At 42.0% G+C, this 15,940-nt stretch overlaps 2 protein-coding genes across 2 annotated transcripts; one reads left to right on the top strand and one right to left on the bottom strand.

Moving 5' to 3' along the window:
* Positions 1-590: 590 nt before the first annotated feature.
* Positions 591-4,425, top strand: REXO4 (REX4 homolog, 3'-5' exonuclease; the record flags this gene model as incomplete). The annotated part of the gene is made up of 8 exons (XM_079544707.1): positions 591-767; positions 1,008-1,456; positions 1,734-1,889; positions 2,085-2,278; positions 2,430-2,518; positions 2,797-2,871; positions 3,562-3,636; positions 4,333-4,425. The coding sequence occupies 8 exons, from the start codon at positions 591-593 to the stop codon at positions 4,423-4,425; spliced, it is 1,308 nt and encodes a 435-aa protein (XP_079400833.1).
* Positions 4,426-4,986: 561 nt separating this feature from the next.
* On the bottom strand, positions 4,987-15,721 carry STKLD1 (serine/threonine kinase like domain containing 1; the record flags this gene model as incomplete). Its single annotated transcript, XM_079544588.1, has 19 exons — positions 4,987-5,034; positions 5,924-6,003; positions 6,331-6,468; positions 6,960-7,113; positions 7,954-8,084; positions 8,445-8,573; positions 9,182-9,316; positions 9,854-9,970; positions 10,878-10,961; positions 11,628-11,758; positions 12,258-12,418; positions 12,519-12,631; positions 13,120-13,235; positions 13,431-13,501; positions 13,919-14,023; positions 14,649-14,723; positions 15,035-15,079; positions 15,534-15,629; positions 15,707-15,721. 19 exons carry the CDS (start codon positions 15,719-15,721, stop codon positions 4,987-4,989), a joined length of 1,944 nt encoding a protein of 647 aa, XP_079400714.1.
* Between the last annotated feature and the right edge of the window lie 219 nt (positions 15,722-15,940).

Raw genomic sequence — 15,940 nt, 5'->3', positions numbered from 1 at the left:
TCTCTGGCCCAAGGGTGATTAAAATGTTCGGTCTGAGGCATCACGTGGAACGGAAGCAAAGAATGCCGAGTTTAAATAAACAGGAGAGATGATCGACTGCAGAGGGGGACAGTCGAGGGGGAATTGAACTGCTGCGGGAGGATTTACAGGAACAGCTGGAGGGGGAGAGCTTTTGCACAACATTTGCAACTTCATTACAGCCAAAGAGCGCAGCAACGAGAGCAGCTTCGGGCCAGCTACAGCAGCCAAATAAACAACCAGCGATTTGCGCGGGGAAAGGGCTCTGACTTGTCGAACCGTGCGCTCCAGCTCGCCAAACCTCAGCCCAGCCGGAGCCCCTCGGGCGAGCTGTGACTCAGGGCGACGTCCCGCAGGCCGCGCACCCCGCAGCGGAGCTCCGGCCCGCGCAGACCCGCACGTGAAAGCTCCGGGCGCCCGCCCCGCCCGCCTCAGGGTTCGCCCCGCGGTTGGCCACCAGGGGGCGCCCGCGCAGCCCCGGCCCAGCAGCGGAACGCAAAGAGCGGGGCGCCGTTCCCCGCCGGGCGCTGCACCGCTCCCATCGCATTACCGCCCCCTCGCCGCGGTCCCGCATGGCGAAGGCGGACCCCGAGGCGGCGGCCCGCGGGAAAGGCCGGAGGAGGAGAGCCCGGCGAGGCCCCGGGCAGCACGCGGGGACGGCCGCGCAGAAAGGCCCGAAGGCGGCGGCGGTGGCGGCGCTGCCCCGCAGCCCGCAGGAGTTCTCCTCCAACTGGAAGGCGCTGCAGGAGGTGAGGGCGAGCCGGGCCGGCTGCCGTGCTCGTCATTAACGCAGCTCCACGCTGGGTGTCATCGTTTAAAAAGATTCTTTGTGCCTAACAATGACCCACGGGTATGGGGCTTTGCAGCCAGCCAGAGCCCTGCTCTGCTTCAGTCCTCGCAGCACTGATGGCGGGGGAGAATTGAAGGGAGGCGATCAAGGAGATAATCTGTCTCTCTTCTGTTTCCGTTTTTTTTTTTGGCCCTTTTAGCTACTGAAGCAGAAGGCAAGCAGCTCGAACGCGCCCATCCCTTCATCTCAGACTTACACCAAGAAGCAGCATCCGCTCAAAGAGGGAAACAGCCAACAGGATCCAGGCACCAGGGATGAAAACGCGTTGAAACCCAAATCCACAAATAAAAAGGACAGGGGTCCTGCTGCACACAGCCCTCCTTCGGCCAAGGAGAAATCCAAGAAGGCTGCAACTGACAAGAATTCCAAACCTAAGCATACAGATAAGAGGGCCAAGAGTTGTGATGGCAGCACTCCTGTGGCTGAGCCCAAACCCAGCAGAGCTGAAAAGAACAAGAATTTAAACGGCACCAAAAGCGATGGGAAGGGCTGCAAAGAGAAAAGGAAAAACGGCAACGTTGAAAAGGAGAAGAGCGACGTGAAACATAAGAAGAGGAAAGCTGAAGATACAGCACAGCAGCCCAAAGAGTGAGTACTTCAAGCATCAGTACATGCATACGAAAATTTGCTTTAGGAGGTGTACAGAGAAGTATGCTCCTAATAGCTGTGCTCTTCCAGGCTTTGTTTTGGGCAGCAGCAGGTGCATGCTATCCCTCCTCCCATTCAGCAATGAATCTGCACAGATGACAGTATGGACTACTTTTCAGAGAGCTGATTTCTTGATTCTAAATCTGCTTTTTGTACACTGTAGAGATGCACAGTCACTTTAAGACTACTTAATGAAATTAAATTTATACTTAACCAGGGCTGACATCTGGTTTGATGATGTTGATCCAAAAGATATCGAAGCAGCAATAGGACCCGAAGCAGCAGAAGTTGCTAGAAGGAAACTGGGACTTGAACCAGGCCAGTCCAAACGGTCTGTGGAGCAGGTGCTGGTTAAAGAGAAGTCTTCTGGAGGGTGAGTGGTGTTCCAGCAGGAAGCACAGGCATCAAGATTACCTTCTAATGACTGCAGACAAAGTTTAAGCTGGTGTCTGAGTCTGCTGCCAGTCAAACTGCTGAGTTTTTCCTGTTTGTATCAGTGTGTGAACCTGGCAGCTTTGCTGTGCGGTCCCCGTTAAGAGATGCATCACTGAGTTGTCCTTTCTTTCAGTCTTACAAGAGCTGTAGCTATGGACTGTGAGATGGTGGGAGTGGGACCCAACGGCGAAGACAGCATTGTGGCTCGTGTGTCCATCGTGAACCGGTTTGGAAAGTGCATTTACGACAAGTACGTCAAGCCCACAGAAGAGGTGACAGATTACAGAACGGCCGTTAGCGGCATCCGGCCTGAGCATCTAAAGACAGGTTTGTACATGGATGGTGCAGGACAGGTTGGTGTAAGCACAGTCCCAAAACACAGAGCTGTCTTCATCAAAAAGACGCTGTATTTTAACTGTAGGTTGCTCAGATGTTTGATGTGTCTAATGCAAAGTGTTTCATTGCCTGGTGTCTTTAGGTGAAGATTTTAAAACGGTTCAGAAGGAGGTCGCTGATATCTTGAATGGAAGGATTTTAGTCGGGCATGCATTACACAATGACCTGAAGGTAACAAAGCTCCAAACGCTGAAAATTAATGAATTTATCTTCCTGGATCAGTCACATAACACAGCTGAACTCAGCTGCTGCTTTTTTAACTGTTAGCTCGGTTTCTTGTCCTCTCATGCAGTACCAAGTGTACCCCTGTTCACGGCACCAAGTTCTTCAGCTTCCACACTGATCTTAATAGCTCTGATTTGGATACGGAAGAGCAGCAAGCTGTACATTCAGCTGTGTACATTTTTATGTAGCAGCATCCTTTACACTGGAAATACGATTTCTTTCAGGTCCTATTTCTTGACCATCCTAAGAAGAAAATACGCGACACGCAGAAATACAAACCTTTCAGACAGAGAGTCAAGGTAAGAAAGTGATGGAAAGGAACCCTTGATTAACTGACACCAGAGCTGCTGACTCCAGCTTTTAGCTTGCTCACTCCTATGCTCGCCTCACTTGTCCTCATTTCTTCTTTCCAACCTGAAACAGGGGTCTCTGCTTTTTGCTGGTTGGAAATACAGATCTGACTGAATGCTTGGTTAGTATTTAAAGCATGGCAGTGTTACTTTGTTAGTTGCAAATATTACGTGCAGTGCCTCTGCACAACATTCAACAGTCCTCCCACTCCTTAGCATGCACATGACCTTCGTAATGCTGTTCTGGAATGGCAAAATAAGATTATACAGTTCTAGTAAGTTATAGTTATGGTAAGGATATGTAATACTCTTAGCAGTGTCATTTGCACATGGATATTAAGAAATAGATGGTTTCAAGTTTCTACTTAGACTCCAGAAATAAAGGTATAGGACCTTATTTTATATTTCATAGCTATATACTGTTTGTTTTCCACAGTAAAACACCTCAAATATAAACCTGTGTTATGGTACTACATAGAGAATCCTCTAAGCAGTGCATACAGATGTGCATAAGCTTCATTAATTCATTAAATGAAGTAATTCATTAATTCTCCTTGCCAGTTCACCAAGGGAGGCTGTATAGACACGTAGATAAATCAAGCAGTGTGAGAAAGCACGATTCAATCTTTGTATTTGTAGAGTTCACGGCCATCGTTGAAGCTGCTCTGCAATAGCCTTCTAGACGTCCAAGTGCAGACATCAGAGCACTGCTCGGTACGTATCTCCTCAGTGCAGCCTTTTAGGGTAGATAAACAACAGGGTGCACGTTGGTTCTGGGATCAGAGTTCAGTCCAGTCTTGTGCCCTCATTCTCACTTCACAATCAAAGTCAGCAAGCTCTGCTTGGATACAGTCACATAAAAAGATTGCCATCTAGGCTTTCTTAGTGGCACATGCTTCATCTGTATTTTTAAATACTGATTCTTACTTTAATTCTTGTTATTTTAAGATCCCCAGGGAGAAAAATAAGGTCAAAGTTCCAGTTGCTTACATTAAAAGCAGTATAATGCACTGTTGTGCCGTGATGAATAGGATAGAAATAAATGCATCAGTAGTGAGAGCCTACTCTCAGCAGTTCTATCCTCTTATCCAGTGAAACATTGAAGCTAACAGGTAAAGAAGTTGGGAAAAAAAAACAAGCAAATTGTGAAGGTATCTCCAAGATCCTGTAATCAAGACTATTTTTTCATAATGATTTTCCAAGTCACAATCAGAGAATGCATGGCACTGTAGTGGGCAACTTACATGCTCACCTTCCTGCACTAGTCACTCAAGATCTGAATCTAGAAGGAGATTACAAAATGTTACTTGAAAGGATGCATTCAAATGAAAGATTTCACTGTTCATTAATAATAACATTTTAAAATCATGTCAAGCCATGTTTTAAGCCTCCTGTTCTGTTTTCTTTTAGATTCAGGATGCACAAGCAGCTATGAGACTGTACACCTTAGAGAAAAAGAAATGGGAAGCTGCTCTTAAGAACAAAGCTAAAGACAAACCGTGAACCTTGCATGATTCCACACTGTGTTCTTTAGCTGCATTTGCTGCTTCACTGTCAGATCCCAGGCTACTCAGAACTAACAGCAGCAATTTGATAAAATACAAACAGAAGCCCAGCAGAGTACATGAATGTTGCCATACAAGAATACTGCCCCTTTCTGGATAGGGCATGCACCTAATTAAACAATACTGCCAAATACCTGCATTTGTGAAGTAGTTCATCAGAAATTGCAAGGAAATAAATACTAAATGAGCAATAAAGAGAGAGTTTTTAAATTATGATGGATGCGAGAAGAAACTGATATTGCTTTACTATTACTCTCAAGACTAAAACCTTTATTTTGGATATTTTGGAAGTCTACAAAGTAAGGCAAGTTCTTAAGTATTGCCATTAGTCTCTCAGTTGTGGTAACTAAGCAGAAAACAGAATTGTTTAAGTACTGTTAATAGCCCAATATTAATCTTCCTGATGAGAAATATCTTGTAAAATACTTCAGGGTGATCCAAGCTTTTATATCTGAGCCAGAAGTCTGCACGTCTTGTTCTTACACAGGAAGCCTTTCCTTTACTCCTGCAGTTTCAGAAGTGCCGTATCCACAAGGCTCAGAATCTCCTGGAGAGAAACATGAGAACTGATAAGACCACCTTGTTGTTTTAATTATTTTTATACTTCTTTATTAATAAAGAACTGTGTTTAAAGTAAACCTTTAAAACAAATGATGTTTTAAATATTTGGGGTGTGATCTGCAAAATCTAAAGCAGTTGTAATTATCAAACTGAATACTAATGCAGTGCTTTCAATAATCTGAACAGTGGAAGGTAGCAAGGTACAGGTTCTGGAGAGTTAGCAGTTGCATGCTACAAAGTGTACTGCTAGATTAAGAGATTCATGTCTTGTTTGTCTGCCTCATCTGTCAACATGGAACATAGGGAACAACAAATTGCATTTACAACAGGGAGCTGCTTTCTTCTCATTTCTTGTTGTTGTTTTGTTTTTGTTTTTTAAATGCACTAACTTATAGTTTCTGCTTTCATTAATATGCTTCAGGCAGTGCCTGCAGGAGACAGTGGAGAAAAAGTTTGCTTCCTTCTATCTGAGACAATTTATGTAGGCAGACTAAGTGCATAACTAAAAAAAGCAGTGTCATAAGAGTAACCAGTTATATTGCCTTGCTGGGAAAAAGACAGCTTCTAATTCTCTAATTGATGGCTACCTGACAGCAAGCCATTCTAAAGGAAATTTTAGAATAACACATTAAATAGCCTGAATAACTTTGTTATCTGTTCACAGTTTCTGGTGTTTTCACAGTTTGTTTTTCCCTTATATGACTGTGTTGGAATTTAACCCTTCAGGCAGACCATCAGAATTGTATTTGTACAACCTCACTGATCACACACATACAAACAACTCTTCTGTAAAGTTCTGCAGTGTGTAATTCCAGCATTGGAGAATGACAAAGGCTGTAACATTAGGCACCCTTTATTGTCTGACTTCTACGTACCACGCTAGATGGAAACCGGCTTTTGATTTCAGACAGCAGCTCTTCCATCTGCTGTGACACCATTTCCAGCGTAACGTCATCTAGAACATAAATGAAAAGGATAATTCATGGTTACTAGTATGATTTGCAGTGGTTTTAGCAGGGACTAAAAGGGAGCAGAAAGGAAATAGGTCGACATAAATAGAATGCAAAGTGAAGTTAGAACATTTGTACGTTTACAAGGGCATTTGTAATTATTCAGTGACAAGAAAGAATGGGATGAAGTCACATTCCAATTCATCCTCCCTCATCAGATATATAGTAAGCCTTCCCAGAGAGATTTAATTTACCTGAGTAGCTACTGCTTCCAAACTTTGTTCTTTTGGGGGGAGGGGGAAGAGACTGGACAAGAAACGCCATCGTCTTACCGTACTGAGCCATCTCATTAATCAGCACGCAGATACTTTCCACCACCTCTGGATCATCACAGAAGAAGCGGTAGGCATCTTTGATCAGGTTTATTCCATTGCCTTTAGAATCTGTTATAAATCTGAAAGCTGCTATTTCTGAAAGGGAAACAAGTGCTGCTGCACTAACTGGGAGCTGCAGACTGTGCTGTTTGCTTTCTGGTCCCTTGCCCCTGACAGCACACATAACATTTCTCCAGGGAGTCACGTCCATTTTTTTCAGCCTTTCTAAAAGTTATTCTGAAGATTATTTGGACAAGTAAAGAACCATACATGCAGCATGATGCTGCATAGCAGAGGTAAGATTTTTGTATTTATTGTTTGTCTGAGCTCTACCCATTTATAGTGTAAATAAAGTGAGAACCCTCAATGAGTCTGTGCTGATCTGCTTCTCAGACATGCATGCCACAACCACAAGAAGAAAATAAATTGCACTTCCAGTTTTGCTGTCCTTCCTCCCTGTTCTGCAAGAAAGAAATGATAACAAAGCAGAGCAGATGACAATCTCAATTCCACTATGAGCTCTTGAACTGATAGGAAATGTCTACATCTGAGGTGATCTGCAATTAACAAAAACTGTTCAGCATTACCAGATAGCCTGAGAAGGCTTGCTAATGCCAGGCAGGTATTATTCACCAGCATTGGTTTTTCCAGGTTCATCCTAAGTGCATCCATCAGAAGCGCTGTTGTGGGCTCATAGTCACTTTCAGTTAAGAAACCTTTAAAACAAAATAAATCAAAACACTATAATGTTTTAAATACTCATCTCAATTTCTGCCTCCTGTTTTTGAAAGGACATCTAACAAGGCATCAAAAGAAAGAAAGGGTGTGAAAGCCCATAAAACTGTCTTAGAGGCCTAATAATGTCCTATTGCAAGTTCCTCTAGAAGCCTAGGAAAAAAACTTAGTATGTCTTTTGTGTCAGGATTTCCTTGCACTCTCCAAGCTAAAAGGAATGGAGAATCCCACTCAACATATTCTAGTGGTAGGCATTAAAAAGGAGAAGAGTGCACTGCTCAATGGGTCCTTTTTCATCTCCTCTTGGGGAAAACAATGGTAGGAGCACAGGGCAGTATGTAAACATACAGTATTCTTGCATGTGGGAGAAACAGAACAGTATTGTAAAGATGCATTCATTTGTGTGCATGATGATGAGAGAGATACATGTTTTACTTTTTCATCTGAAACACTGCCAAATCACAAAGCAAACGGCCCTAAACAAAACCTGTATATATACACACACCATGATAGCAGCACATAACAGAGTAACACAAGCAGGACTCTTGGTCTCAAGAGACGCCCGGCAGGACGCTCTGCACAACATGAACTGTTGTGGCTGTGGATCCTCGCAGTATCAACGCATCAACAGCATCTGGTTACGTAATTGCCGTGGTTCTTCCAGAACAGCTTCATTACAGCGACAGAAGCGAGCATAAGGGGGTTTATTAAGAGGCGAAGTTTCTGACTCTGCTGCCACCTGCAGAGCCTGCGGAGGCCGAGCAGTCTGCATTTCAAGAACCAACCGACGGAAGTATTTGGCCTCTTCTATGCGGAGGGGACAATGAAAATGCCTTGGGAAAACACACCTTGCAGGGACAGTGCCCACAAAACCGAGCAAGCTGTCTTCAGAACTGCTCCGTTCTTGAGGTGCTCCTGAATGACCGCAGTGACAACGGGGACAGCACTTTGCAGCACCACTTGGTCTACACTGTTCTCTAAATTACCATAACAAAAAAAAAGAAATGCATTGAGGTATTTAATCAAGTAATACTGTCACAAGCACAGTATATGCCAAATTACATCAGTAAAACATTAATGGGTGATGGCACTGGAATAACACATTGTTTTAGCACAGAAAAGGAACAAATTCAAAATGTGCAAATCAAGTTCTACAGTACTACTAAATAATACAGGCTATTGCAGAAAGCTGAACTTCTCCAGGAACCAGTTTCCTCTGCCACTTAAATTATATTTGGACGCCACAGCAGGAATCTTCCAAAAATAACATAATTTCAGACTGAAAACAGTCCACAGGGTGGGCATTTCACATCTTAGTGTGCATATCTTCCACTTACCACTCACAGCCAAGCTCCAGAGAACTGCACAGCTTGAGTGGCAGATTTGCTCATTATGAATAAAGTTTTGTAAAATTGACAGAAGATCTGAAATTAATCCAGCTTTCCTTAGATTTTCTGCAGCAACCTCTAGAGGGGACACAAAAAAAAATCCTATGAAATCTAGCATCTTTGTCCTGCTCACCGTCCTCGCAACAGATAACTCCAACATATTAAACAGTGTAACAAAAACAGTAAACATATCACAAGAGAAAAGAAAACAGATTGGATTCTTTAATGCAATGTAGTTAAGCAAAGTCTTTAAGTGACTTTTTCAAACAGACCTTAGCCAATCAATTTTCCTTACAGATCTGCAATTGAGAGAACAGAAAAGGAACTGAGAGGGGAGGAATTCCCCCGCTCATAAGTGTTCCCAACTTCAGTGGAAATCACTTCATCAGAGTTTGAAGACAACATATGAAGTTTGGTGTTACTCAGTAACATTAGTTGTATAAGTGTAGATCCTTCCTGACACTTTGTACAAGTTAGCCTATGGAGGTTACCCCACTTCTGCTACATCCCTACCAACAAAACACTCTTCTGAATGAGCGTTCTGATGAATGTTGAACAGACACTGCAATGCGCCTACAAACACCCCATCTGTTTTGCATGTGTCTCAGACTACATAAAAAAGTGGGAAAATAAGAATATGCACCCCCCCAAAAAAAAACCAAACAAACAACAACAGAGGGACCAACCGTCAGCTGAAATCATCATCAGTAACGGGCAGATCAATGAAAGAAATCCTTCATCTTCAGAGTGCCTTCTCACCGTCTCTAACAGAGAGTTGGTCACATCCTCTCCCAGAATCACCACCACATCCTGCTCTACAGCTGTCAAGCATTAGAATAACACGGATTTCAGTGGCTCTGAATGAAGTTTGAACCTCCTGCTCTCTTCTTAAATAGAGCATTCAACTAACAGCATTTCTTCACCTAACAAATCCTAAACCTATTTAAAATTCTTTTCTTTTTCTTGAAATATAACTCCTATTACTCAATCCTGTAAAGTAGTCAGTTGCCAAGAAAAAGGCAGAAGGAACAGTCTGAGAAAGCAAGATATGTGTGCTTTTATCCTTTGACATTCAAATAACAAAGCACTGAAAATCTCTTACTCATAATAAGAAACAGATTTAGCAACCTAAAACCAGCATCCTGGATTTAAAATTTACACTTTAGCACAGAATTGATTTATGTCTACTCTAAAGAAAGCCCATGGGAACCTAGGCTTTTATTAAAGCTGGATAAATTCTTCTCTTACCTTAAATTTAGATCCTAGGAATATTTCAGAACCCATTTCAAACTTTATTTCCTACATTTAACACTATAGGCTGCATTACCCAGCATTAATTGGAAGTCTCATAACTGTACCTTGACTAAGAATTTCAAGCAATAATCTGCAACCATCTACTTGTAACTTGAGAGAATCTATATGACTCTTCATGGCAAAAGCAATCAATTCAGTGAATGCTAGGAGGCAGGGCAGAGCTGTGGGGAAGAGAAATAACTTGAGATAACATTCAGTTAGACAATCAGTTGCTTGGATTGCTCAGAAGATGGTTAAGCTTCAAAACATGAGAGTTTCAGTTTCAAATAAATTTGAGACCCTGCAAACGATGGGATATTTCAAAACATGGCTGAACCGAAGGGAATAATAAACTTTTCTTCAATAAGAGTGGTGAGGGTGAAGACAATTCTGAGGAAAAAAGAAAAGTTGTTCTTTCCTTTTTGTTCTGCTGATGATGAAGCAAAATTGCTTCTGGCAGACTGTGGCAAAAGCAGGCAAAATATATGCAGGTGGGCCAATATCCACACACAGAAAGAACTGAACTCACCCAGGTGGTGAATGAGCTCTCTGGCTGCACAGCACTCCTCAGGAAGCAGCCCAGCCCCAAGAGATGCTCTCGTGTGCCTGGCCTTTAGATGAGCTGGGTCCCTTCTGGTCATGAGGGGAGCACAGGTGCAAACAATTTGCCTGTGCTCCATGGGCAGCCACAGCCCTTCAGCAGGTGCTCAATCACCAGTTCACCCTGACCTAACAGTTCCCTACACTTACTAATTACAGATATTAAACACTTCTGTGTTTTATTTTTTATTATATGAATTACCTTCCTCAATTAATGGTAATTTGACCATTCAACTCAGTTCCCAATTTAAACATCACTATGTTTCCAATGCCCATTTTTCTTACCCAGTAAAATACCTCTACGTTTCAAAAGAAACTTTTACAAACAAGTACCAACACAGTCACCTCAGTGACTGGTCTGTTTCAGCACATTCAAAAGATCAGAAAGAGAGCAATTTCACTACCATTGCTGTGAGACTTTTTTCTTCTTCCAGTTATCTCAAAAGGTAAGGAAAAAAAAAAGCACGACTGAACAAAGCAGGACCTTACCACTTTTATCTCCTACAAAGCGGGCGAGGTGCTGCATGGTTCTAGCCTGTGCTTCTTCTACATCCCAGAAAGCCTGCATGAATTCTATGTTAAAAAAAAGAAAAGGAAATTCTTCTCATCATTTGAAACAAAACGCTGACAAAAAATCACTCAAACTGTATCTATTTTTGTGCAAGACACAAATTCACATAAATGGAAATAATGGAATTTGTGACTGATGAAAGGGAAGCCCTTCTTCCCTAAAGCATCAATCACTAAATATTCCAGTGCATTATCTTCCATCTCAGTGACCTCTGTACTTCACGCACACTTTGGGGAACTGTTAGATCACTGAATCAAGGCAGGGCTAGGGGCTTTAAAATCACTCACGTGGCCTTTTACATTAAGACAACCTCATCCTTGCTCATAAAGAAAACAGCAGAGCAGATCTTTTGTTGGCATACATGGGCAAACATGGCAGTATATAGGCAAAGTAAGCATGGTTCTCAAGCTTCCTGAGAAATTATTTCTGGCCCCATTTGATGTGCACAGTACAAAGAGCTGCTAAACCGAGCAGGTTGCAGACGAGGCTGTGCAGTGATTTTTCCACTGAAGAGCATGCCATTTCAATTGAAATAAAGTGAAATCATTCATTTCCAAGCAGAATACATGCTGAATGGAAAAGACATTGGTTTCTTTCCTACCACAAAAAAAAAAAAAAAAAAAAAAAAAAAGGCTATTCTATTCAATTTGCCTTATTTTTCTTATTACCTAGAATGCTTCCAATTCCCCCCCTAAGGAACACATCTATTACACAAGAAGGCAAAGAACTCCTGCGTTTTATTAAAGATGAACCAGCAACAACCAGGCATTCCCCAATAAACGGCACATCGATCAGATCCCTAGAGTTAGGAGAGACAAAAGTAGTACCAATATGTTAGATTGGTAAGTTACAGAGAAAGTGCTACAGGCTTCATTTCATTTTGGCATAAAAAGTTAAATAATACTGCTTGAAGAATAGATATATATATACATATTTTACAGAACTTACAGAATTTACTTAAAAACTGTTGATAAAAAAGCTAACCTTAAGCAAGCCAGACTTGGGCTTTAACTTAATGGCTTTTTTGAAGGATACAGTACCAAAACATTCCACTGCACACTGAAATGTATACATTCTCAAAATGCAATGTGTTGCCTGCAATAAGATTTTACCATGCAAATCTCCAAAACAAGGACGACAATCTGGATGCCCGTTTCTAGAAGCTGAGCACCAAGTCTCCCTCTCTCTCTTTTTTTTTTTTTTTTTTTTTTTAAATAACTTTGATTCAAATCCTTTCAAACAGTCTTTGTGAAGGTAGGTGGGGTTTAGGACATGAAGGGAAAGCATCAAGAACTCACTTTGCTGTGGGTCTCATGCTGGGCTGGATCTGTAGCATCATGGATAAAATTGGGAATAAAGGCAAAGGACTGTTATCTTCATTTTGCATTAGGGGCAGAACTCTTTCAAGATGGCTGGTATCTCGTCTTATATCCTGCAGTAACAAAGTGATTTCTTCTGCCTGTAAATAGTACAGGAACAGTAGAGCCTTCCCACACTCAGTTACAGATGCTCTGCGGTGGGCTCATATTTTAAATCCATAATGAAACATCATTACATACATTCAAAACTAAGCAGGTCATCATGTCAAGCAGGATGCACCCTAGAGCCCAGATGTCAGACTTATCACTGAAAGAAAAACTGAATGCTTCAGGAGCCATCCAACACTTGCAATCTGTGGAAACAAGAATCCCAAGGTAACGTTGCTGACATTGTGCTACGCACAGCGCTGCTTGTGCAGGCATGAACTGCAGGCAATAGTTGTATGTCTACGAGTTATAGAGACACGTAGCAGAGTGGTGTTCGGTGTTTCTTTTTTTTACTGTTGATATGCTGCAGCAGAATGAGAGAGACACTACAACTAATAAATGATTTTTCAAGATGTTGCTGCTTCTATATCATGCTAAAAAAGGATTCCAACTGTATTTGTTGCGGAGGAGCTTTGAGATTTACAGTTTTCAATTGTGAACACAGTTAATGCTGCAGGCAACTGACCATGAATATTCTATTCATATTTTTGAAGAACAGTTGTGGTATAATGTGGAGGAGGGGAAAGCTAGATAACTTTGTGGCTTGTTTTTCTCCAAAGATTAAGAACATCCACCACAACTGAATCTTTTAAAAGTATTGTAAAAGCACAGCAAAGCAAAAAGACATATCTACTTTCTTCTACTCTTATTTTCCATTTCCATTCATCGGTCATAAGTGTTTCTGTACTGAAGTCACAAAGCTTGAAGGATGCTTCACCAGTCACAAGTATGTTTGATGGCTTGAGATTTCTGCAACACAAATATTTTCCATCAGCATGTGAAATCAGGTTCTAATGATATATAACTACACATTTCCACACCTTCACAAATTAGAAAGTAAAATCACTTCATAATTGAACAGCTGTACTGAGCCAACAGCCTCAGAACAGTGAATGAAGAACAATGAATGACTCATCAAACAAAGAGAACGGGATTTCTGCTCACCTGTGGAAAATATTTTGCTTGTGTATATAAAACAAAGCATCCACCATCTGTCCCAGAAACTTCAGCACCACCTGTTGTTAGGTATATACATGAAAGCATAACATACACAGAACAACATAACAAAGAAATCAGATATTCAACAAGAGAATACCATTGTTTGAAGTAAGGTCCAACCAGCAAGTACTATTTTCTCCAGATAGATAAACATGCTCATCACACAATGGTGTGCTCAGCAATAACAATTAGCCGCATTTTTCATGGATAAAAATGTAAAATGGGGAAAGATGTAATTGCTTGAGAACAAGCTACACAAAGAGTTAGTGTTACAGAAATGCCACGGTGATTAAGGACAAAGCTTCCAAAAGCACCCTCCAGCAAAATGCTGTGCTTTGAAGGTCTTAGGAATGACTTCTAGAAAGACAGAGGATGAAATATACATGCAGTGAGATTCAGTCACTTCGGCTAGGTGCCTCTTCTGTACAGTTTACCATGTCTGCTATTTTCTCCGGCTTCTGCCTTTTTGTCTTGATCAGAGATGAAAGATCTACTTGGCCTGAGTGCTGCATTACCAGACAGAGGAATAGAGATGATATCTGTAATAAAGCATCACACCAAGACTGACTAATTGCTTGCAGATAATGACATATCCAGTAAGAAAGATAAAACCAAGGACTTGGCCAAGCTGTGATGTTCACCAATACCAAGGCGTCCCGAGACGTTTAATTTCTCACAAAGCAGACAGCATTTATATTAAAAACAGAGCATCTATTGTTCAAAACGTTATCAAGTGTTTCTTATATGAAACCACATGGGACAATTCAAGTAAAAAATATACATCCATAAAAGCCAACACGAATTTCATCTGAGTGCTATCTGTGCATAAAACCTCAGGATTTTTGCCTTTCTACAGAAGAGGGAATTTTCTTGTTTTGCTTTTATTTCTCTAACACAGGTTTACTGCAGATGGGACAAAAGCAGCTCAAAATCAAGTATGCATTAGAAAATAGGACAGCAGCAGCAGACTTCAAAATCAGAGCCAGCATGCAGTACTGCCATATGATGGACACCAATCCATAGAGCTTCATAATTCTCACCATGATTATTCAGAAATTAAAAAACAGGTTAATTTCATACTAAACAACCTCTTATCTTACACCAATGATCCCAAACATACCTATATGCCTACATTAACAACAACTAATCCTAGTTAATTCTCACCTCATTATCCCAAGTCACAAACAATTCGTTGTAAGCACAGATGTTTGAATGATGAAGTTTTAGCAAACCCATTGCCTGCACAGATAAATACAAAAATATTGATGAAAAAACCTACATACTCCACTTACTTTAACCTATTTACTGTTGTTAGAAAAGGTAATAGGAATTCAGCTTAGCGCCCTGTAGTTTTGTTTGTGACTGTGAATCTACACATTCAAATATAGGAACATTTAATAAAAAATTCTGGCTTGAACTCAAGCAGAGGGCAGGGAGAACACCTGAGATTGTCCTTCCCCTTATTTACATACTTAATGCTCAGATAAAACGTCGTTCTGCTAAGAGCTTGGTCTCTGCAAGTGAAGCTAGTGAAGAAGAATTGCAGATACCTCCTTCAACGCCTCATTTGCTTGCTTTTCATCAGTGCATTCAACCTGTACCAAACAGAAGACAAAGTTGAGATTGTAATATGGTGAAAATGAAACTTTGAGGAAGTACAATCTTGCTGAGATTAGAACTGACAACTGAATACGAACTGGCATAAGTTTAAAACGATAACTTGAATCTCTCACGATTGGAATGGTCTTGTTTTTGGGATATAGACAGAAACAAAGCTATAAATGACTGTGACAGCAGGCCAGCCCTCCTGCACTGTCAAAGCAGCAGCACAAAACACACTGGGTAGACCTACTTTCTGCAGTTCAATGTCAGTATTCTGGTAAGCTTTCCTCAATATTCTGGTCATTTCCAGAAGCACAGCAATGTGTGAGGTATAAGCTTACCAAACAGCCAAGCTGCCCGCCATATTCACCTGTTGTTATCAGAAGGGGCCACAGAGATGAGCAACACGCAGACGGCGTCTTGTTTTCATAGCAACCGCCCTCTCACCTGCTTTATTACAAATCTCTTCTCCGGGCTTCTTTCCCCTTTCAGCCCCGCTACCAGCACGGTGCCCAACGCCCCGGGCTGCAGACGCTGAAGAACCTGTGGGGCACAGACAGAGCGCCAGCAATCAGCCAGCCTACAGACACACGGACCCCGCCGGGCACTTGGGGAACCACCTCGTATTTCTCCATGGCGAGACGGGCCCGGCTTGGAGCTTGAGGCGAAGACAGAGGCGGGGCCGTGGGACGGGCTGTGCTGCGCTGCGGGGCCGTGCTGTGGGGCTGAGCTGTGTGACGATTCCCGCGCCGCCGTTCCCGCCCAAACTGAGGCGATGGCGGTTGGCCCCCCTCACAGCACGGGCTGGGCGCAGCACCTCAGCCGTTTCTTTTATTTATTTCTTTTTTGAGAGA

Source organism: Tetrao urogallus (assembly GCF_951394365.1).
Source record: "Tetrao urogallus genome assembly, chromosome: 19".
Taxonomy (NCBI): Eukaryota; Metazoa; Chordata; class Aves; order Galliformes; family Phasianidae; genus Tetrao; species Tetrao urogallus.
Note: the sequence above shows the minus strand (reverse complement) of the source record. Positions and strands in the feature narration are given on the sequence as shown.